The 25,010-nt window shown below is 33.0% G+C and overlaps 1 protein-coding gene across 6 annotated transcripts in view; it reads left to right on the top strand.

The window, feature by feature from the left end:
* Nucleotides 1-25,010, top strand: part of LOC117170590 — a 267,116-nt gene that overhangs the window by 226,655 nt on the left and 15,451 nt on the right. For 5 of the 6 annotated variants that reach the window (XM_033357450.1, XM_033357447.1, XM_033357446.1 and 2 more), the window contains one exon: nt 15,222-15,376. In XM_033357450.1, the coding sequence (XP_033213341.1) occupies nt 15,222-15,376 (155 nt within the window). Of the gene's footprint in view, nt 1-15,221; nt 15,377-25,010 lie in introns of those variants that run through there. The other variant, XR_004466828.1, reaches the window with a different exon arrangement.

Raw genomic sequence — 25,010 nt, forward strand, 5'->3', positions numbered from 1 at the left:
GAGAGAGAGAGAGAGAGAGAGAGGAAGAGAGAGTGAGAGAGAGAGACTGCCTAATGCTAATTGATGTATTGATTGTTAATAACTTGAAAAAAGTTACCTGAATCTATAATCTTCTAATTTAGTTGTAGTTGTAACAATCTGTGATTTTATGTTTATAGGACTCTCTCTAATGATCATAAGTTATATTCCTAAATATATGTATATAAAAGTAAAATAATATGAAATTTTATACTATTAAAGTACTTTACGTATAAATATGTTGTGCTCAACTTGCAAATAGTTGTCAACTGAACTTGTTTTGACGACATCATGTTCCTTTAAAAAATATATAATAAAATATTTGCATTTTCCTTTATTGGGCATTACATTTTTATCATTCTACTTATTATGATTGCTCATACGTGAAAAAATGGCACCTTTCGCAACAGCAGTATATTTTTTAAACCGGGAAAAATCACGTATTTCTACCGGGACAACCGGGATAAAACCGGTTATTTAGGACCAGAGACACATTCTTGCATGCCTTCTATTTAGCGTGCCAAATTTTTAACACGAGATCTCATTCCGCATGGACGTACGTTGGGAAAGAAAAGTACCGATCTAACTTCCACTTGTATTTTCTTCGAAATTTTTTTTCTTCAAAATTTCCACCGGAACAAAGCAGAGACATGGACTTTATTACCTCCTCTTTCATTTCCTAAACTTTCAGAGCGATACCTCATTTCGTTTAGATGTAAGTTGGAAAAGAAAAATTGAGGACCAAGTTTGGTCACGTGACCATCCTGTTACATGGTCTTAAGTCAAAAACGATTTGATTTTGCATGATCAGGTTAGAGCTCACATACAACTCGGCAGCTTGTATCTATAACACTATTGAATATCACTCGATTACAAGTTTTATGTTATCACAAAAATTCATATTTTATATTGTTCTATCTAAAATTAAAATATTAACTTATCGATAAAATTATGTTCGCAGAAATGTACTGTTGACGTTCAATATGTTATAGGGCACATATGAAGCCGAACATTTTTCTTCCATTTTTTTCGTTCCTCACCTTTCGATATGGATAAAAGTAATTTTCCTGGATTTTGTACAGAAGTGTTTTTACATTTGGGCTCAAAGCACTAATGACAAAGTTATTTTTTCCATTTGAATGAAAAAAAAAAAAACGTGAATCGCCCGGCTTATTAGCAAGCTTTTGGCGGCGTGCTACGTCACGCGTCAAGTTGGCGGAATAGGCGCGACAGAAATAGGAATCTGAAATGTGTACATTTTTGCTTTTACAAATACTAATTCGAGAAAAATTTTGTTTACACTATACTGTTATTATTTGTGATATTATAGCATATACTTTAAGATGCAAATAATTTTAAAAAAATACTGGATGACCTTATTTCTGAAACATAAAATTTCCAAATTATAAAATTCCTGATTAATAAGATTCGCAAACAGCTTATAATCTCTACGAATTGTAAAATTCCCGAAGAAAAAAATCCCCGGTAGCAAATTTCCGCAATACGAAGTTCCCGAAATAAAACATTTTAAAAATTTTATTTTAAAATAAATATTATTTTGTTATTAAAAAAAAAACACAATAATGAAACATCTGTGTCAAATTAATTTTTTATTCGTGTTTAAAGTATTTGAAAATTATGGTTTTGAGTTTGAAAAAACAATAGTTTTATAAAAATTGTATAAATAAATAAATTTAAAAACACTATGCACATTTTCAAACAACATTTTAAATTCTGAAATATATTCTTTTCAATTATTGCTATTTTAATTTCAAAAACATTATTTTATAAATTTTTAAATATTAAAAAATTTTTTTGATGAAATGATTTGTTTATTTCGTTTTAAATATATAAATAATATTTAAGGAAAACTGTTTTCTTAGTTGTTTATATTCAAGAATTTCTGGTAGGGGTATTTTATATTTTGGCAATGTTCTGTCGAGAATTTTTTTTTGCGAATTTTGATCCCTTTGACAAATTGTCAAGTTCAGACATAAAAACAAATTTTAATACAGTGCTTTTTATACAAGTTTCTAACTCAATTCGAAGGTGTTAAAAACTTCTTGGAAGATTTAAAAATATATTGATTAAACCCATTTGTATACTCTCATGAATCATAAAAAACATTTCATAGATGAAAAAGGTTTAATATTTTTAATTTAATTTTACTATGCTTTTCAGACAGTTATGTAATTTTGTAAACATATAAATTTATGTATCTCACAATAAGATTTTCTACATATTAAAAATTTGTACCTTAGAAAGAAATAAATATCCTATTCTGATAATAGAATATTCTATTGATATAAACTATTGCATCAATCATGCGGAATTCAATAGCAGCGGAAGAGTACTTTTTTCTCAATGTACGACGATGATGAATATCGATGATGAAATGTTTAGTCTGTTGTATTTTTTAAGATAAAAATGCTTTAAGATCCACTTTATAATCAACAACTTTCTTGCGTTAGATTATTTTTGATATTTTAATTATTATTTCATTTTAGTGATCGACAATTTATTTTTGATCAAAGAATTGTAAATCATTGAAATTTATAAATTCAGTATTAATATTCTTACTGGTGAAGTTAATGAACTGTATGTTACTAATCGATGAAGGCCTGTTATTGAATAGAAAGCAAATATTAAAATTAAATTTTAATTTTATTTTCTCTCTCTCCCACTGACTCAAACGTAAAATTAATTTGACACGTCTAATTTAAATTGTTTTTCTTTCAAGGACAGGCCATCCTCGATTTATAACACATAGTTTATTTATTATTTACCTTGTCTGTTGTCATGGATTCTTTTTTCATTGGAAAATTAAATGATCATGGCATCGAACACAGAATGAAATAACGAAAGTGACTGTTAAGAGATTATTCCTGCATAACTCTTAAATCGAAAAAGTGATTTGCTGAAGTCTGCAAATGATAAATTGATACCTGAGAAATCAAAAGCTGTCTCCTAGAGAATCTTAAAGCAGTCAATTATGGAGCATCAATATCAAATAATTCCTTGTCCATCGTAAACGAAGAAAATAGCAGTTTATCGACAACGGTCGAATTTCCTTCCGCAGTTCATGTGCATGTAAATATCTATCAAAACACAACAGTAAATATATTCCATGAAAGTAAAAAATAAATATACAACGACAATATCTTATGTCTGTTGTACCTCTAGCGTTTTTAAAGGATTCACGTAGGTAAGTTTCTCTTATTATTTTCCATAAGTTTCTTGGAAGTTTAATGATTTTTAAATCAACGCGCTTCTTTATATTTAAAGCAATTCTTTACCAAACTTTGAATGAAAAAAATCTGAAAATTAATGTGTTTTGGTTCCTTTAATTAGAACTGTTTTTTTTCGGAAGCTTGGCCCCCGAATCCCATTGGGACTTAGCCCTTGGGCTTCGACCCTGGACCCCTAATACTTCCTGCTCATGGTCTATATATCTACCTCTCGTTTTTGATAGAAGGTAGTATCGAAAATTAACGCGCAAAATTAAAATTAAATTATTTGACTTTTGTTTTCAAGAATGTTTGTGAAGGTCTGATTGTATTCATAATTTAAAATATTATAAATTTAAAGTGATTCCTAATAGACATGGAAAAATATCATGTGTGGTGAGTAGGTCCCAACAAGTCTCAGTTACGGGAAGGGTCCACCCGAAGCACCCAAAACAAGGCTATTTTTGCAAATTTTTTCCAAGAAAACTATAAAAGATACCGATATAAAAGTTGTTGAGTTTGATAAATTAAGTCTTAAAATGCGTAATCGACATTTTCTTATTCATAATATTTAATTTTTTATTACAAAAAGGGTAGTTGTGAAAAACACCTCAAAACTTGAATGCTTTGGCTTGAATGACTTCAGCTACAAAGTGAAGCAAATAGATGAAGTTTTATCAATAAATAAAAAAATGTTGGACAAATGACAAAAAAAAAGTGAAACATAAGCGTTTTTTTGCCGTTTTTGACTAAAAGTTAAGAGTAAAAATTAAAATTAAAAAAAGATTTTCCTTCAATTTTTTACAATTCATGTGTAGAATATGTGGTTTAAATTTTATAAGAATCGGTTCACTGGTTCGCGAGATACGATGGAGGTAGTTTTTTCAAAACGTTTCGAGAAAAACGCTTAAAAATTTTTTTTAACGAAAAATCATGAAAAATTCTTACCTAAAGTTAATCTACAATGTCTGGACCGTACATATGACCTTCTTCTTGCTCAAATTCTTCAATTTCTTCCAGCCTCCCTACCGAAAAGAATCTTCAAGTATATACTAAAAATTCTTTAGGTCAAAGAAGCTTAGAGAAATTTTCCTCAGGCACTCAGGTAGATATTTTTAAAGGTCCAGGAAGCTCGTTTAAATGGTTTGAAGGCTTTAAAATATCCTTTCCGAAATTGAAATAAGAATACGATCATAAATAACAAGCAGAGAGGCTATCTCAAGAGAGTAGCCGACACTCAAGGGTCCTCTGTTAACCTTTCGGATTCAAATTTAGAAGTAGATTTTTTTAATTTCATAGTTAACAGCCTAAAACATAATAATTCGGAATCTACGGGTTTCGATGACTTCAGATACCTAACTTTTTTTTAATGCTTAAAATTGGAATTAATAGAACGTTTCTCGTAAATGGAATGAGATACGCCAAAAAGACATCATTTTTGAATTCAACTAGAAAATTGTTTCAATTAAAAAAAAGTGTTAATAATTTGAAGAGAAATTTAAAAAGGGAGAGAGAATTAGCCACGACCAACTACTGTAAATAACTCTGCCCGCCCGGTACGTGACGAATACAAAAGGAACATTATATTACCGTTGCACCACTCTTAGAACGACCACTAAAAGGATCTTGAAAAGAACCCAAATCTCTCAAACTATCGCCGAGACTATTTTGTTCCAAATCGACTTTGTTTATAGACTCAAATGGTCCAAGCTGTTTCGCTAAAGAAAACTCAGAGATTTCTTTCGGTAGGGCTTGCCTGGTTCCGCTTCGATCTGGCCTCTTGAGCACTGAGAGCTTCGACGGTTCGCAGATTCGTTACGTCAGTCATCGCGTCTTTTAACAAAGTCGATCGCACGTGGCCCAAGTTTCATGCTCATCGCGTCCATTATCTTCATCACTGGGCGGAAACCTTCGTTAAGATACATGCAAAAACTTTGCACGCAATTTCAACAACTTTTATGCCGTTAAACATGTGTTTAGGTGCCATGTGCAATACGCAGTTATTAAAGCTTTCATTATTATTCTGCGTATGTCCACCTAAACATCTTTCCAGCAGCTCTGTCTCAGTCAGATCCTCATAAATAGGCTTTAGCACTTTCTGTACATCTGCAGAAAGTGCAGGAGGATGCTTGTAGTCTTGCTTAAGTGCTTTAGCCTTAAGGTACTTACACCAGTCGATGGAACGCTTAGAATGCTGCGGCTTGGCATCAGTCGAAATTTCGTGGTAGTATCCTGCCCAAATATCGTTGCACATATCCTTTAAAGAATTAATGTTTCTCCTGATTGCTAAACCGTAGTTCTCTGAGAGATGTTTCATCAACTTGATTGTCAAATTTAGAGTTTTGACTTCAGGAACGTTTTTCACAACAGCCGTTTTTCTCTTCACTACTTTTTTTGCTACGGTTTTTGTTCCTCTTTTTCGGCGCTTCGCCGTTTTTCTTTTCAATTTTCTACAACAACTACAACTTTTTAACAATGAAATCCTCAACGTATGGATGACAGTCAAGCAGCATTTTAAAAGTCTTGGATTCTCCGTCGCCGATATAAAAACCATACCGCACAGGAAATTTCTCGATTGACCTTAAAAAACATTTCAACCACGCCGTCAACCTCCATTTTGCCCGAACTACCTGAATGATTTGCTGTACAATGTGATTTATGCTCCTCAAACCAGGCGAGGTATTCAGCCGTATTTTCTTGACCTTTCCTCTTCGCACACTCGTAACAATAACTCGATCGAATTGTAACATCGCCAATTTTTCCGGTGAACTTGAGAATGATAGAAACTATTCCTATTAAAGAAGAAAATCCTCTTTTCGACCAAGAGTTATCGCCGGAAACAGTGAGAATGTCCTCGGGAAGTCCTTTTTTCTGGTGTACTTCTTTTTCTTCGTTTACAGCTTTTTCCGTCACTAAATCGAAAATGGCGTTTACCACTGTGGTCATGATATTCACGATTTTATAATACGCATGTTTGTGTGTTCCGTAGCCTAAGTCCATCAGACGACAGAACATGCCGGTTCCAAAAAGTCCAACACCCAGTAGACGCATTACAAACACGAGAGGTCGATTTATTTCGTAACCAGAGCAGATCGTCGAGCACGAATTTATGTTTTTTTAGCACACTCACAAGTCAAACGGAGTTTAAAGCCTAAGCCTTGTTCTCGATATTTCGCAAAAGAAATATTGCCGTTACCAACTTTACACTTCATATACTGTTCTGACGCCGAATACACAAGAATAAAACTTAAAATGACTTAACCGGCAGTCGGCACTAACTTGAAAAGTTGTATCTTGCATCTGCTTTCACTTTTCAGCCGATTTGCTCGTTAACTCTCCCGCTTTATTTCCATCGGAGTATTGATTTCCTTTAAATTTCCGCTTCGTTTTTCTCCCTGGATGCGCTCTCGTTTTTTTTTACACATGATGAAACGATTTTTAAAATGGAACGATGTTACTCGTACGTAGTCCGAGCTAAAACTAATATTGAAGCGTCGGTTATAGAGCTGTTTCGGCACTCGCTTTTTCTCCAAAAATGTATTTGTAATAGAAAGAAAGACTAAATATACATGGCAATACAAAGGATTATACAGTTTATAATAAGAAGCAGCTGCTTGAATAAACAATGAAAGGGAAGGGGATTGAACAAGAGATGGATTGACCGTGCGCGCCGAACGCTCAGGTAAGCAGTCCGAGGTACTGATGTTCAGGTAGCAAAAAAATATAGTTAGAAGCATCAGATCTTTTTGAAATTTTACACAATATTTCTACATATATATATACATTTGAAAAATGTAAAAAAAAATTTTTTTCAAAATTGCCGGGTGGACCCTTCCCTTAATGATTAACTAAAAAAACAGCTAAAAGTCGATTCGCTGAATGAAACCCTAAAAAAGTGTATCTTCATATTTATGTCGCTGAATCCGAAGGTAGTGTCCGCTTAACACTATCAGAACACTGTTCTGATTACCCAACTAATAGTTCCAGACTGATGATGGGAGCATTTATAATACAATCAGACGTTCGTTCCCGATCAAAGATAGCATAGAAGATAAAATAGCACATTCGATCTGTTTAATAGAGGATCTGAAGATTACCGCTGTTTCCGAAGTGGAAGAAATAAGTTCTCGTGATAACGGTTTCTTCACATAAAATCAAAGTAAGAGAGTACCCAACATTTTCACGGAAGAAGAATTAAACAATAAAAAAAGAAATAAACAATCAGTACTAAAAACTAAATATTTTTTAGCTAGGCATTGACTAAATGATTTTCTACTGTGATTGACTTACAAACATTTAAGTTACACTTGTATGGATTAGAGAAAGGGACTATCGACCGATGCTAAACTTGGTAACTAATACCGTGTTTTAGGGAATGTGAGCAAATTTAACTTCTATTAAGTTCTTTCTATTTAAGTTCTATTCGTGTTTACAGCGTGATTTTTATGAAAGAAATGTTTAACTATGACAAAACCAAAAAAAGTCGTCAATGCCTCTTTAATGATTGAACGTGCAGAGCACTGTGCAATGGGCCCACAAATAGTTTCGATCGCCCTAGAGTTTATGGTGCTAAAAATAATTTCGATGGAAAAACGACGTCGAACTGTGGTGCCAAAAATACCCAGAGCTTTATCATGTTTCGCAACAGTTCGTTGTGAAATCGCGCTGACAGCCTATCGCGAATAAAATAAATACGCGGAACACTTGCCGCAAACGAAAAACAGAAAACTATATTCAGATCAATCGTGAAAAGAAGGCATCGCCTGAGAGATGTCGATTTTAGGCCAAGGAGGGCCATTAACATCCAGGTCCTCCTAAGCCCCAATATCTGGCTGAAATGGATGTCGCCCTTCATGAGGATCTCTCGCAGGAGGTCGATTTCTGGACCATCAATTGTTTAGTTTATGCTGCGACGAGAGTTTTGACTGATTTAAATTGAAGGATTGAACCCGGCGATGGATCCATAGACCAAAAGGCACTTGTATCAACTGAACAAGAAGACTGGCTGGGTAAGACGGAATGCGTCCCGTGTGCAGTGTGTAATTCACTATATGAGTTCTGGTAGGCTGTTTACGGAAAGGGTCTGAAACTTCGCTCACAAACTATAAGGCTACGGTCACATTAATCAAGTCAAAGTTGCTAAAAATCCAACCGCACGTTGTTGAAAAAGTATGAGCGTTGTCCAACGCAAGACGGAGAATACAGAAGAGAGAGGGGTGGATTAGGGAGAATCAGCAGTTTATCGATGACCCATCTCGCGTCTTTAACCATCTCCCTTTTTCTGTCAAAACTACTCTCAGGCCCAAGGAGGTCTACACTTTTTGGAAAGAGATTTATAAGGTTCAATACCTATCGAATGAAGACACTGAGAGTATCATCAAATTTGAGGACCTTTGCGAAAACCTCATAACATCTGACGGGAAATGTACATCAATCACTGACGAAGAGGTAAGAAAGCACCAAGGGGCATGAAGAACTTCTCCACTGCAAGACTAGATGTTCTTAAGAACTTCTGGTGGAAGAAGTTTAGTTCTACATACCAACTTCTAGAGTGGATCTTCACCTCATATTTAAAGTTGGAGACGCCCCTTCCCGCAGTGGCTGGTGTTAAGATGCATTGTACTCCTACCAAGGAAAGGCGACTTTTCTAAAACGCGGAACTACGGGTTAATAACTTTTCAGAACACGCTATATAAAACCTTTACAGCTATTCTGAATAATAGGATTATTTGGACAATTGAATATTTGTAAGCAGACGTTTACGAACAATGTGCCGCTGTCTGTCGATAGCCCAGATTGATTACCGGAAAGCTTTCGATGTAACCTCCCTTAGACTTATCATCTGTCTCTTGGAAATTGGGAAGATTCATCCGCACATAACAGGATGCATACAGAGATTGCCTCTCTGTAAAACCATATTTACTGTCTCATCCGAAAAACATCGTGTGAAAATTTACAGCGTCACTTTTCAGGAGACGTTATAGGGACATAACATGGTGGTTCCGGAAAAAAAATTTTATTTATTAACATACATATCATTCCCATAATTAAAATAATGCATAATATTAAAATGTTGAAATATTATTCTTAAATTTTATTCTATTATTGTGTATTTAAATAAATTATGTTATAACTACATGCTCGTGTGAATTAGAAAATTGTGATATTCTAATTTGTAAGTAATGAGTAGGTAAAAAATAATAAGAAATTAAAGTTACATAATACTTAAAATGTTTAATATAGACGTGTGTCTTTTGTCTGAATGAATGTAATATTTCCGATTCGACGTACGTTCATTTTCGAATAGGTTTATTTGATTCAATGGGCTAACGTTCGAACGTGGAAAAACCCGATATTCGCTCCGTGCCACATTCAGATCGAAGTTTTTGATTCGAACGGCACGTCGCTCGAATGTCGAAAATCCGACATTCGATCCGTGCTAACGATCGGATCGGTTTTTTCGATTCGATTGGCTCGTTCGTCGAAAATCTCATATTGAACGTGCCTTATATTGAATCGGTGACTTACTTTTTTACATACTTTCTTTCAATTAGCTGAGCATAGTCCATCGATAAATTAAAACAAGTCGTTAGTTTCCATAAATAAATGAGTCAAAAATGAAATTGTAAAAACAGATTAAAGTATTATGAAACATAATTTCTCTTTAATTGAATAACTTTTGCAATCCGCCAAAATTTATATGTATACGAAAAAAAGATTTGTTGAATCTTAAATAAATATAATCATAATTCTTATAGTTATTATTTTCACAATTTCTTTCAAAAATGACCTGATAAATTATTGTAAGTTTGGTCTTCAATTGTGTGTAGGATGTTAAACATCAAAGAAAAGTGGAACAAATTTTAACTAATTTTTATAGTTAAAATCGGTTTTACTTTTATTTTTATAATGTGGTATAAAAATAATATATGATACAATTGATGAAAATCTTAATTCAATACTATACAACTTATTGAATATTTGAGGAACATACTTTATATGACCTAAAGTTTCTCATTACCAAAATATTAATCCAAGTGCCAGAAATTTATAATACAGTTTTTTTGAACCGTTATTTTATGAAAAAAAATTAAAATAAGGCTAGGGTAATACGTAATAGCACAATATTGGGTTAACCTTCAGTAGCGATCCTCTCCCTTTATAATTATGGCTTGAGAATATTAAATAAGAAAACAAATATTATAACCTGTAAAGCCTGTAGAAAACATTTGACAAATTTTGACATAGATAACATCTAAGGAATCATTATTACTAGTTACTATGTAATCGTGAAACAAATTTTAATTACTAATGTAAAAATTAACGAAATGTGAAATTGTGAAAAATTCGAATTCATTGACATTATACCTGCTATACCATTAAACAGATGTCTACTCTTTTTCATATATATATAAATATATATATTTTTTACTTTAAATATATATATATATATATATAGGTCGTGTAATATTAATCAGTAGATTGACACAGTATTATCTTCATGTCTCTCTGTATCTGCAATTTGCATTCTATGAATATTAAATTTTTCGAAATTCGATCATCGGGCCGATCGAATCGAAAAATTCGTCCCGACGACAGCGCGCGTCGAAGTTCGGTTTTCGACATTCAAGCGACTAGCCAATCTAATCGAAAAGTTTCAACCAACGAGAGCGCGCGTCGAAGGTCTAGTGTAATACTTTAGCAAGGAATATATTTGCTTGCAATTTTTAAATAATTAGTAAAAATTTTAACATTTACCTTTCAAAATGTAGTTTTCGTTATGAATGAAATACTAATAATAAAATTATGTGTAATGTAATATATTAATTAGAAAGCAGATAAATATAAGATGAGCCATTTATTGTTCGCAATTGCAAATTGTTTAAGTTCAAGCAATACTTATTAATACCTGTGTGTTAAATAACTGTTGACATTTTAATGGACAGACGAACAATTCATAGTAGATTCAATGGTTTCACGATGATTCATTGTGATAAAAAGTAAATTTTTTGGGTTTCAATCGTGTGCAAAACAAAGAATCTTGCAGACGTTTCGTGAACATTGCAGTTCACTTCTACTACTAATACAAGTCAACATTTAACTAAAGAAATAAAGCTTAAGTGAAATAATTTAATTAACTCACATTTATGAATGAATGATGTACGCTTACAACTAAGTAATTATGTTTTATAACAAGGCAGAAAAAAAGATTTGAAAAACGTAGGTAATTACTTTAAACTTTTATTAAAAATTTGTACAAAATTGAGCGAAGGCAATTAAGAAAGGGATTTTGACGATCGTCTTCCTTCTTCTTTATGAATTTCCATTATATTTCTTCAAACTTTCCTCCTATTTAATAGTTTAATTTCAAGTTTAAATTGTCAATAAAATCAACTAATTTTTTAATAGAATTTTATTTTTAATTTTGAAATCAAATGTATTGTGAATTCGTATACAAAAAGTGCAGAGGCTCGGCTGTAAGGACGGGCCGACTGACTGTAACGACCGTAACCCTTTGTAGGAATCTTGGAAACCGAAGAAAAATTGACGTAAAAACTTTCTGCCAGTCAAGCGTTTGTCGTGTAATTTAACACCTGTGGATTGTGGTGAGCCCTGAATTAGAGTTAAAAGTGTGAAAATGTAATTTAAAACTAAGTGACTAGGCACACCGAAAATATTTGGTCCACGTCATGGTGGCCGTATTCACTTGGTGAACTGAAATAACGGGTCTGACCTTCGTGATTCTTAATACGACAGTACTACTTAATACGACAGCCTGACTTAGTACTTAGTCTTAATACTTTCCAGAGCATCGATGATCAGCACGACCAGCTGAACAGAATACTTTAAGCAGATGCGTCGCAATTGAATGATAGACAATTACTAACCTCATATGAACTCACGTCGAAATGTGAAAATTAATTATGTTGATGTGGTAAAGATTGTTTTTTAAATGAAAGATAAGATTAATTCACGGTTATAATTGTATTGATTTTGTGAATAATTTAATTGTGTTAACATTATAACATTTCACATTTGTAAACAATTGTTTAAATGCCGTAATTTCAAGAAATGTATATATTCACCGGCAAATATAAGAACTTACTGAGGTTTTTCCGTAATTTCGTTGATAGTTCATAATTCTTGCTTAAACGTGTTTTCACTGCCTTTAACTGCTGTTGAATAGGAGGTTTGACGCCGATGATGGATGTAGGCACTTAATGCTATAGAATATTTAAATCTACGCTAGTTTGTAATGCAGTATTATGGAAGTTCCTTTTTTTGAAGTGACTAGTCATAGTTACGTTATTATTATTTTTTTTTAAGAAATAGAAAGTTTTAGGTAACGTAAGTTACGATCATGGTTCTTTAAAACAATCAATCCTGACGCAACCGAAATGTGTACGTGATACGATACCTGCTCCACCTGCTCTAGAAGGTAAGCAGGAGTGGAAAATTTACGGGAGATGGCAGACCACCTCTAGATATTTTTTGTAGAGATATCAATTAATTATAGAGTGTTATAACGCACAGTGTTGACGGACCAGATGAAGTAATCCCAGCAGAACAGCTTTTTGCATTCGGTTCGCGATGGACTGAACCTGCCTCTATTAAGCCGGAAGCTTTTTAAAGTGGGCAGAGAAATGAAGCTTTCAAACCTGCGAGGCAGCCGATTATGAGTACTAAAAGATTGAATTTGTAGCCTGCTAAGCTTGCAAAGTAGTGCTTAATATTTAGTCCGCTCCTCTTCCTCCTCTTTACCGTTACATTACCATTGATTGGTTCCGAGAATTCAATCAAGTAAATGATCTTCGACTTCAAATCTCCCTTCCCTTCTGTCAGAGAATGGGGTACGAACATTCTGCACACTTTTCTTTGGCCTAAAACTGTGGTGTGAACACTACCTACAGTAATTTGAAGTTCTTGTGATAACAAATCAATATATAGTTGAAGATTGTTTGCAAGGAGTGCACGCACATGTTCGACGTTCCAGTCCGTGACGCTTAAGGTGGGACACTTTTTTCTCGGACAATCCTGAAGCGATTCCTGGTCATCCATAAAACGCCCGTACTACTTAACAACTTTACTCGCACTAGGCAACAACTTCAGTAAACATTTTGTAACATTTTAAACGCTTCTGAAGCACTTTTACCTAGTTCGAAACAAAAATTAATTGTGGCTCTTTGTTCCATTACTCAAATTGTGATAAACTAAAAAATCTTAACAATTTCATACATACTCAGAATGAACCAGAGTAATTATTCCATGCAGAGATTAAACTGTATCGCATTAAGCACACTTTAACAAGATGAATCCTGGAACTTTTTGAATGAAGTGTTTATAACAAATTATTAATTTCCTTAAAAATTAAAAAGTTTAGTTAATATATTTAAATTTTATAATTTGAAATTTCCAGTTTTTAGTTTTCTCACAAGTATCATTACCGACTTCTCTGGGTTTTTTGTTTTTGATTTTTGAAATAACTCATTTTGTTTCCAAAGAGTAGCTAGAGAAACATTTGGAGAATCTCTGCAGAACTCCTCTTGTAAAGATAAGGCAATTTTACTCTGAGAGGTCGCCTGGTATACCAGAAACCTCGTATGTGTCACCATGCATCACATTGAAGTGGAGCAGCTACGTTACTTTGAACTTTAATTGAGAAATCAAAATGACTTAGATGATAATTCATAAAAACTTGATTTAAAAAGAAATGGACATTCTAGGCATCATGGTTCAAAAACTTGAGATTGATTCTTCCTGGTGTGGATTAATATTTTAATTATGTGAAAAATTGATGTCACATTTTCCTGACAAAATAGCGCTTTTCCTCTTTTCCAATGTAAAGATACCGTTCAAAGTGCAGCATTACGTGACTTCACACATAAGCCAGTATTTTAAGTTAAGTCTAGCTTAATAGACATAAACTGGAAAAATACACGGAAAACTCAAAATTTCTGTGACAGCACTACAGACGCAGATAAATTGTCGCTCTATGATCGATTTTTGCAAAAAAAAATTTTTTTAATTTTTCTAGTTTTCTTTGTTTCTATCGAGTATGCAATAACTTTCAACCACCTTATGAGATGCGGAATAGTTCATTTTGATCTAATCCATGCATTTATTTTGCGGAATTTCAAGCTCGTTATCTGAAAATTAGAAAAATCAAAAATAGTGAACTTAGCATATATGCTACACCAGGCACTAAAGGGTTAATAATGGAAGCGTGTATGGAAAATAATTAACCGATTGGAGATTTGAAAAATACATAGATTTGTTCAAGCTTCCGAGCACGATAATTTTTATATCATGTTGACAACGACAACATAACCTAGCGACCACTCTAATATTGCTACCTTAGCAATACAGAGATTTCTGTGTAGATAACAGCATTTTCAGGCATAAATTCCCCATAAATTTATTTCAAATTTCCGAACATAAACACGATTTTTTCGAAATTTTTCTTTGAACTCTTGTGGCATGATTGTCAATGATTCTGTGGCAAAATAAGGGTAGGACCAGTCATGGACTATTTTCTAAATCTGTATAAAGATTCCAGCACGTTGTATCTAACGAGTATTGGAGTGTATATTGTTTATTTTGCGGTTTATTTTAGTGATTTATTTTGTATACATAATATATTTTTGGAAATTGAGGGTCACATCGTATCTTTCAGAGATTATTCGTCTAAATATATCTTTCATGCATTTTTGCAACTGGCTATTTCTGAACTTTAAGATGCATACCGCATACTGCTCGATTGTTCGTAAAAAAATAAATGTACGTATAAAAAACTCTATTACAAATATCAAAATTTAAGTATTTGTGACAATGAACAAATAACAAAGAAAAATGAGATATGAGACTAACTGCGCTAAATATGTTTTGATTATAAAAAAATTGCAATAAAGAAGAAACGTCTGTTTACTAAATTTCTTTATCTCAATTTATAAATAAAATAAATGATTTGATCTTTAGGCAAACCATGGAACTTGAATCGCTTCAACGAAGACACAGAGAAGAATTAGAGCACTTTCAACAACATCAATTGCAACTATTAATTCAGCAACAGCAGCAAACGAGCGCTTTACATCAACACCAACATCATCCTTTACTTTACCATACTGTTACAGGTGAGACAATAATTTAAGTTAGAAGAGACCATGGCAAAGCAGTAATTTATCTTACTATAAAAAATTTTTATCATGTGATAATGATGTGCTTATCTTGTATTACAAGTCCAACGTTCTTTATTTATATATTTATCAATTCTTTCGATATTTTGACAAATCAATTTGTTGATAATTTTATCATCTTCAATGAGCTGCATTACGGGATGAATCTGTGAATGATTTTTTAAATAAAAATATAAACATTTTAGGATAAAAAGTGAAAAATTCTAATTCATTGACATTATACCTGCTATACTATTAAACAGATGTAAACAATTTTTCAAGTTATTAACTTCTTCGATCACCCTTGCAACTTGAATTTTAGGATTAGCCCAATTACCTAGAATCCAAAAAAAAACATCAAATGGGACTGGGAGAGTTATAATATTTTGAGCGAACAAAAATATAAGCTTGATTCATTTTTGAACTATAGATTACTGTTAAAAGAAAATAAATATCCACAAACCTGCATTTTTTGACATTTTTGCAACATGTACTCACATTCTCTTTTCATTCGAGGTAAGAGTATAAGCTCTCAAGCAGATTCTCTACATTATTCACAATTATGTATACTAAGCTTATGCGGTACTTATTTGATTGAAGCTATTATCATCGTCTATTTTGGCGCACTGTTGTCCCGAACAGAAAGCTTCGATTTCCTTTTAAATTGGAGACTTTGATTAAAACAAGAGTACGAGATTACTCATTATTTATCTACAAAAGCTTCTTACCATTTGCCAACAGCGGCAGAGCGGCCAAGTAGTGGAGCGCCGATCGCTACTAGCAAGCCTGACATTAGAAAGCGGCATGTTTTGGAAGAAACATGTTTTAGTTTCTCATGGAATCAATAAATATTAATATTTCTGGTAATTTTTTAATTACAACATGACCCCCTAGACACCGTAGGTTGCTTTTAATTTTTTATTAAGAAAGGCAATAAAGGAACATCACAGTAAAAATATATTTAGTCTTTAGCATCGTTGAAAGAAATTAATTATTTTTCAATTAGGAAACAATGAACACGACAAAATTTTATAAACAATACAATAGGCACACACACACACACACATTCAGGATTTTCAAAATCACAAAAATTTGTATCGTGCCAGTCTTTATTTGCCTCTTCCAATAACTGTAACTTTGAATGACATAATAATGATTGGAAGTGATCATTAAATGTCAAATTTTCGAAATCCAAAATAATTATTCATACAAAATACAATTTTTTGAAGTTTGAGCACGCATAGGGCGAGAGTCTGTTGGTTTTCGCGCTCGGCGCTCGGCTACTTTCGGTCCTCGAATTTCGTACTCTGCTTACTTGGCAAGGTTAATGCATACACACAAAAGCTTACTTGAAAATATTTAAAAACTTTCAAATCCTATACTTTTCTAGACATTGTTCAAATTGTTTTGATTCTAGATTGAAAAGGAAAATTAATTTACTCAATGCTCTCGACCTTAAGGAACACATTTTCATTACAATACTTGCGCTTAACATTTAATTATATATATATAAAGGTTAAACAACCATCTGATAATCCTACTGAGAGCAACCGTCATCTAAAAATGACACCAGCGCCCATCAGAACCGCGGTAAATCACACCTATGGCCACGTATCACGACCGTGAGATGCGTGGACTCACGGCACAATGAAATCACAACGACAGGCTGGCGAAACTCTCGTGTGTATTGGCGGCACGAAGCGATCCAAGGATGACAGCTTTCTGCGTCTGTTTTGCCAGTGCCTGGGCATATTTTATGCGCGCAGGTATGGCTTTAAGGTTACGTACTAGTCATAGCTTCGCACCTCTAAGAGCAGCGATTACAAGAACAAATATTTTAACCGAATATTTTGGGTACAGTTGTTGCAGTTCCCTTTTGAACTCTGGATACCTCCCCCCTAGGGTGGTTCACAAGAACTTGATTTTATTTTACTGTGGTTGTATCGCGACATTTTGTTTCTCTGAGTCAATTAATATACTTCTAATTTTTTCAGAATTGAAAAATAATTTAGAGTTTGGGAGCATCAAATTTACGTAAAAATTAAGATTTTCGTAGTTTTAGAATTTTGTTAAATATAGATATTTGTTTTATAAAAATATTTTATGAATAAAAATTGTAGTTAATAAAAAGGACAAAACTTTCACTTCGTGTCCGATTAAAAAAAAAATTACTGGACGCCTGTAAAAGGCATAAAAAGTGCAATTTTTTAGAAAGAGGTAAATATATGGGCATAATTGTACATCTAAACATTTTTTGTAAGGATGGCGAAAATTCTAATATCGTCTCCACACAATAGGAAAAAATATATAATAAATATAGAATAAAAAACATAAAACCGGGGCATCAGAAAAATAAAAAATGAAAAAAAAATCTTTAACTAGGCTTTTAATGAGTTCTTTACAAATGAAATTTTATGATTATTGTATAAGAGCGACATACAATCATTCAATACTATTCTTACTTAAAGTGGAGATAGAAACAATGCTAGAAACAGTCATTATATAAGAAAATAAAGCATTTATTCGTCCAAAAAATGTTTACATTGTTCAAACGTATATTTAGTGCTAATAAAAGAAAATATAGATAAATGATGTACTGTATATTTGTTGTGAATATAAGAAAATTTATAAATATGATTTTACATCAAATGAGTAATCTGTTATTTTCTCTTCCTCCTATTGAGATATCGACGGGTTCTACGAAGAATAGGCTATCTTTTCGTTACCGCTAAGAATTAGGCTAACTTAATTTTGTATGAAATTTAGTGGGCACGTTGAAGTGTTAAGAAAAGTAAAAATCTTTTTAAATTCCTTGTTTTGAAAGTTATAGGAGCCTAAATTACATTACAAACTGTAATACAAAATACTAAAGTTTTGAATTCGTAGGGAATGTTTCGAAAAATAATATGTTATTTATTCCTCCTGAAAACTTAGATAAATGAAGTTAGCCTAATTCTTAACGGTATCGAAAAAATAGCCTACTCTTCGTAGAACCCATCGGTATCTTACTATCCATTTTTCCCCCAAATTGTGTGGGGATGATCTCAGAATTTTCGCCATACATACAAAAAATATCTAGGGATTCAATTATTCCCTAATATTGAATATTATATTTCTATAAAACAAATATTTACAGTTATAAAAATTCCTAAAATACGAAAATCTTAATTTACACGTAATATGATGCTGGCAACCTTCAAAAAAAATTTTTCATCTGAAAAAATTAGGAATTATTGTCTAACCTAGAGAAACAAATTGTCGCGATACGGCTGCCGAAAATTTAATAAAAGTTTCTTGTGAACCTCTCTACTCTCTTTCTTATCTTTCCCCCTTAGCACTGATGTTGTAGTCGGTCGGAGCCTAGAATTCGATTACGAATATAGTTCGTTTCTCGAAGTCTTGGAGAACGATATCAGGTCTTGAGTATGCAACTGAGAGGGCTCTCTGAAAATTTTAGTTCCAGAAAATTTGGCGCTTATCGTTTTGGACAATTGACTCAATCTCCCTCGGAACGTTCGACAGAGCACGGCCGCGGCCAACACCGCAAGAGCGACCAAAATGGTAATAAAGCACTCTTAGGGCTGCATTGTCTGTAGAGATAGTAGTTCCCGTGTGGGTCGGACACACGCTCTGCACCTATCGCTGGAAAATCCTTGAAATAATATACGGTCACAGTATACTAAGGTAGAAGTGATACTGTCCTGGCACGCAAAAATGAAACCCTCTGTTCCTGAATTAAGCCCTGTTCTGAGAAAAGAAAAGGTTTGCTTTTTTGAAAAGAACTGTGCTTCTAAATTTCTGTGAAATTTTCGGTGCATTTTCTTGTCAAATAACTCTTGGCGGAATTTTTCAATCTCTGATTTCTTTACCTATGCTTTTATAAATGAGGTATCCAGATGGAGTAATTCACTTTCTTCACTTCTGATGTTGAAATTCATGCCAATCTCCTTTGCCAAACATTTCGTGCTTTGTGAACATGTTTAGGAGATAGTCTCTGTCATTTTCAACGATGTAAGCTGAACTTAGAACAATTCGGTTATGAAGACACTGGAGATTCAGAAGTCCGCGTCCGCCTTGACGGTGTGATATGTGTAATGGTGGAAGTGAAGAATTTATATGCAAGCTCTTATGCATATGAATGATCTTACGTCTGGCAACATGAAGTTCCGTAAGCTCATTCTTCGTCCATTGAACGGCCCCGAGCGAGTTAAGTAGAACCGGGATGGCAAGCATGTTAGTCGCAGATACTTCATTCACGCCGATAGATTTGATGAACAAATCTTCCGAAGAAAATGCTTGTATCTGGTTCGGAGCGAATTCTTCACTGATGTCACATCCTGAATGCGGCTTCGAGGCACGCCCATGTATGTATAGGTCTATCCAGTGTCAAGGTGCCTAATAACACTTATATCCACAAGCTCAGGATTCCTGGGAACGCCAATAACGTTTCCTTTCTTCAGATTTTGGCACACTTATCCAATCCAAAGTCTATACCAATCTCTCCTGTGTACTCTTTGACGATATTTAAAGCACGCTGAAGTTTGCTTTAACAGTAGCATATATCTTTAGGTCGTTAATATAAAATACATATGTGACCTTATGTTCGCAATGATTAGTGTTGCCACAGAGGTATTCAGAAGAATTTCCTAGTGCGAGAGATAGAGGGAAAAGTGTGATGCAAAAAAGCAGTGGGCTTATTGTGTCGCCCTGAAACACGCTCCTCTGGAGGGTGACGTTGTTCGTCGTCACACGATATATTCCAGATCAGATAGTAAATCTAGTTTTCCAAAGAGTATCAATTTCTCTATGCATCTTACTATGTGTGGATGAACCTGTAAGCTTTCAAACAGGCATATAAGTCTACGAGAGGTTGAATCGAAAGCTTTCAGGTAGTCAATCCAGGTCATTGACAGGAAGCGCTGATGAGATGCTGTGTCTTTGCAGAAGCTCCTGTGAATTAGCAGGTTCTCTGGACATCCTACTACACCTTTTTTCGAGTCACTTCTACCACAAAAAGGCGACTTGTCCAACTGAATGAAATACAGACTATAACTTAACTGGACATGCTGTATAAGATCTTTGCAGTTATTCTAAACGACCTGATTCTTGGGACAATTACACCTGTGCGGAGAAAGATTTAGAAACAACGTAGCTTAAAAAAAAAGTGTACTAGTCTCTCAGGAGAGCCTACCAATCGACAGGAGCGTCTGCAAAGATTCTGCCCTGGATTGATTACCGGAAAGCTTTCCAATCAACCTCCCATAGACTTATCATCCGTCTGTTAGAAAGCTTGAGTGTTGATCCACACACAGAGCAACACATAGAGCGATTGATACCTCTTCGGAAAACCAGATTGACTATCTCATCTAGAAAACATCGTATGACAAACAACAGCGCCACCTCCCACAGAGGCGTCTTTCAAGGCGAAACCATGAGCCCTCTCCGCTTTTGTACCAAACTTTTGTCAAGACTATTCGCACTACGGGTGACCTGAAGTCGATCCTCATAAAGCAGAGCACCTTAAGTATGTTCTGAGGACATGTGTGCCAAGATTTATTTGAAGCAAGAACGAATCACTGAGATTGTGGATATGAGTGCTATTAGAAACATTGACTCGTTTAGGGTAGTCTCATGGTCGAAGCATGAATGATTATACATATGAGTACAATCTCTGCCTACGCAGAGGGCACTTTCGGAAAAAGTAAATTTAAAAGTTATATTTTTTCTGAATGTTTTTTTTAGTGAAAATTAGGTTGATTTTGCAAAATATGTATATACGTTTATGGTGACAAATCACTTTTGCTCACGTTATAAAAATATTATGTTTTGTCATATGCAATTGGTATTATAGTTTGAACATTGACGTGCAGACACATTGTCAGCTATCACGCAAGAAACTATGGTCACGTCAATGAATGTTACGGTTAAGACAATGGATGGCACTTTAATTGGTAACAACTTAAAAAGTGTTCTTAAGTTTTAAAGTAAAATTATTTGAACAATCCTTTGGTGGATCATTTTCTGCCGGTCTGCTCCAAATTTGAATTTTTTATTCTGTAAATCCCTTTGTGAAATATAAAAGTTGCTGCTAATTAAGTCAATGGATACTAAAAAAAATACGCAACGTTCAGTTGGCCGTTTTTTTTTACTTACGAAGAAAGCTCCTAATGATTAGACCCAAAGCTTAGAGGATGAGTAGTCAGATACTTTTTCTTCAATTCGACGTCTAAGCAGGACCCAAAAAGGTATTTCTAGTTAGCAAAGGACGGCTGCTTATTTATTAACGTAACCTCAAAAATATTTCCGAAGACACTCATATTTGCGTGCATGTGTAGTGTATATTGCATTATTTATTTTCTATAGCCCTTGACCCTGCCCTATCGAACGCTCTGAGGGATATCTTGTAAATTCTCCAGAACGGAAGTGTCGAATTTACTGTAACTACGAGTACTGGAAAGCAGTCTGAATTGCACACTCGAGGCTTGACATCATTCTCTAGGGTTTCGAGACACAAACTATATTCGTGATCGAATTCGCGGCTGCAGCTAAATACAACGTTACTGTTAAGGAAAAGGAAGATAAGTATCGAAACCTTGGAAGGGAACTACCACAATTATTCCCGGGATATTCAGTTAACATGATTCGTGTTCTCAAGGCACACGAGGTTTTCGCCTACATGTCGTTATGATTAATCGTCGTTGTAGCTTCTGCTATTGAATTAGCTCTTCGTATTAAAAGATGTTTTGATTTCCCTCGGCAATAAAGAAGCACAGATAAATCCAGCACGTGCTTCAGGGTCACATACATATTTCGAAGCTTCGGTTACTTACTCAACCATATGTTCCACTGCTTGAGTATGTCAAGAAAACTACTCGCGGTTAGAAAGCGAGAAGCCGTAAGTTGCCGTGCATCACGTTTCTTATCTGTCAACATAGTGACTATCACATTATCCTGGATTGAATTGTAATAATGGTTTATAACAGAGATAAGGTGGCAGATTTCCGATCCCATTTATTCAATTTCGAGCGATTTTTCGCAGCGCCCCCTTATCCCCTAAGCTTTTGCAAACTACAATAAAGCACCCCCAATGCCTCATAGCCAGTTTACGAACTAAAATAGATGATAGACGCTTCTACTTCAGCGGCCAAGCAGGGCGGCATTTTTCAGTTTGACAATGCCAATATAGAAAATCAGAGCAGCTAATTTTTCGTATATTGTCTATTCTAGTTCGTAAACTGGCTAAGTACATTTGGGGTGCTTTATTAAAAAATTGTCATGGAAGAATCTGGAAGATCTTAAGTAAATTATTATAATTATGCACAATTAAACTTTTTTAAAATTATTTTTTGTTTGTATTGAAAGATTAATTTTAAAAGACTATCGATCAAAGCCTTAATCATTATTTTAGTACATAACGGTGAAAAATGGTGAAAAATTTTGTTATTGAAAATTCGTCTTTTTGCATGCTTAAAGATTACTATATATTTTTTTAATCCATTGTTTTTTGGTAGACAATTCATCTTATAGGTTAAAGATTTATCTTTATCATAAAAAAATTATACTATTTTATTTTTACTTCAAAATTGATCCTTTTCAGTCACATATTCATCTATTTAATTCACAATTTTTATATGTTGATTTTCAAATTTTTTATTTTTTAGTAGAAAATTAATTTTCTGGGTTAAAAACTCATTTTCTTGATTGAGAATTAAACTGTTCTTTTGAAAATACGTTGTTGTTTTATTGAAACTTTAACTACATATTCCATTTGTCTTTTTACTGCTTGAAAATTAAAAAATTGCTTTAAACTATTCCGGATTTTTTTCCCGGAATTTATAGAAGTATTTTTAACTGTTTTAATATCTTTTGAAATTTTCTCTAAAAGTCAATTAAAAAAAAATCCTTTCAAATTTAATATTATTTAATTTATTCTTTCATTCCCTTGAGACGTTTCAAAATTGTTAAAAAGTTTTAAAGTATGTTATTCGAAGTATGTTGGTCGAAAGGCTGATTATAAGTTTTGTGTCACGAAAGTTATGAACGATGATTCAGAAAACGGATGGGACATTATTTAAGTTATTTATTGTTTTATACAAAACCTGGAAGACTTGATAGCCTTGGAATTTTGAAAAAAGTTGTGGAAAAACTGGAAAAATCCAAAGACTATTAATCAAAGTATTAATAATTATTTTAGTACGCGGCGGTGATAAATGGTAAAAATTTAAAATCTGTATTGGAAATTAGTGTTCTTTGTTTGTTTAAAATGTAACATATTTTTTATATTTGTTATTTTTCGTAGAAAGTAAATCTCCTTGTTTGAAAATTTATCTTTTGTATCGAAAATTCAATACTTGGTTAAAAATTCATCTTTTTGATTAAACATTCAACTATTTTTCGAAAACTCATTGTTTTGTGATGGAACAATTAATTATTCTTACAAATTATTCCGCATTTTTTTAATTTATTGAATTGAATGGAATTTATTGTAATATTATGAAATGTTCTAAAATCTTTTTAATTTTTCTCAGAAAATTAATTTTTTGGAAATAAAAAATCTTTTTAAATTTTCTTATGAATCTTAAAACAATTGACATTAAAATCTAGCCCCGGTCAAATTGGCTGAAAATGCAATATAATATAGTTCAAAGCCTCCTGATCAAGAAATCTAAGAAGTCCAAAAAATCGAAAGTTTTCGAGATAGGTGAGGCTTAACGCGAAAAATATGACCACAAGCGAATCTAATGTCCTGCTTGAAACTTGAATTGAAAACTTAAATTGAAAATTCATCTTTTTTATTGAAATTTTAAGTATTTTTTGAAAATTCTTTTTTTATAATTAAAAATTATATATTTTTTTTTGCTTTAAAATTGATATTTTTTAGTTATAAATGCAACCATTTCGTTGGAAACTAAAGTCTATTTTTCAGTAGAAATTTTTTTTATATTTTCAAAATTCAACTTTTTGTTTGAAGAACGAAATTTCTTTGAAAATTTGTTGTTTAATGGTTGGATAGATAGATTTTTTCTTGTCATTTATAGAAACATTTTTAAAAGTTTTCACATTATTCCAAATCGTCTCAAAAAATTAATTTTTGAAAAGAAGAAATCTTTTCAGAAGATTCTTAGAAAATTTCTAAACTTGCTGTTCGAAGACTTTAAAAATCTAAATTTTGTTTTAAATCTTTTGTAGTTAAAAATTATTTTTGAATCTTTTGAGTACTTGGCAATATCTCTGAAAACTGTTCGATTTTTTATTAATTATTTAACATACCTAAGTATAATGTATAACTAAGTATTTATTGAAAATCAAATCAAATTTTCATATGAATCTTAAGAATATTCTTTCATTCTCTTGAAACCTTTTTAAAATTCTTAAAAAGTTTCCAAATTTGTTGTTCGTAATCCTTAAATCCTGCATTTTGTTTTAATTATTTTAAAATCTTTTTCTTTTCATGTGTACTTTATAACTAGAAACAATATATCCAATATATATAAATATATACGAGGGTGAATCAAATATTAACCGGAATTCTTTTTTAATATTTATTTATTTATAAAACAATACAAAAATACTATTGATTATTTTTCTACAT

This window comes from Belonocnema kinseyi, chromosome 4 (genome assembly GCF_010883055.1).
Source record: "Belonocnema kinseyi isolate 2016_QV_RU_SX_M_011 chromosome 4, B_treatae_v1, whole genome shotgun sequence".
Taxonomy (NCBI): domain Eukaryota; kingdom Metazoa; phylum Arthropoda; class Insecta; order Hymenoptera; family Cynipidae; genus Belonocnema; species Belonocnema kinseyi.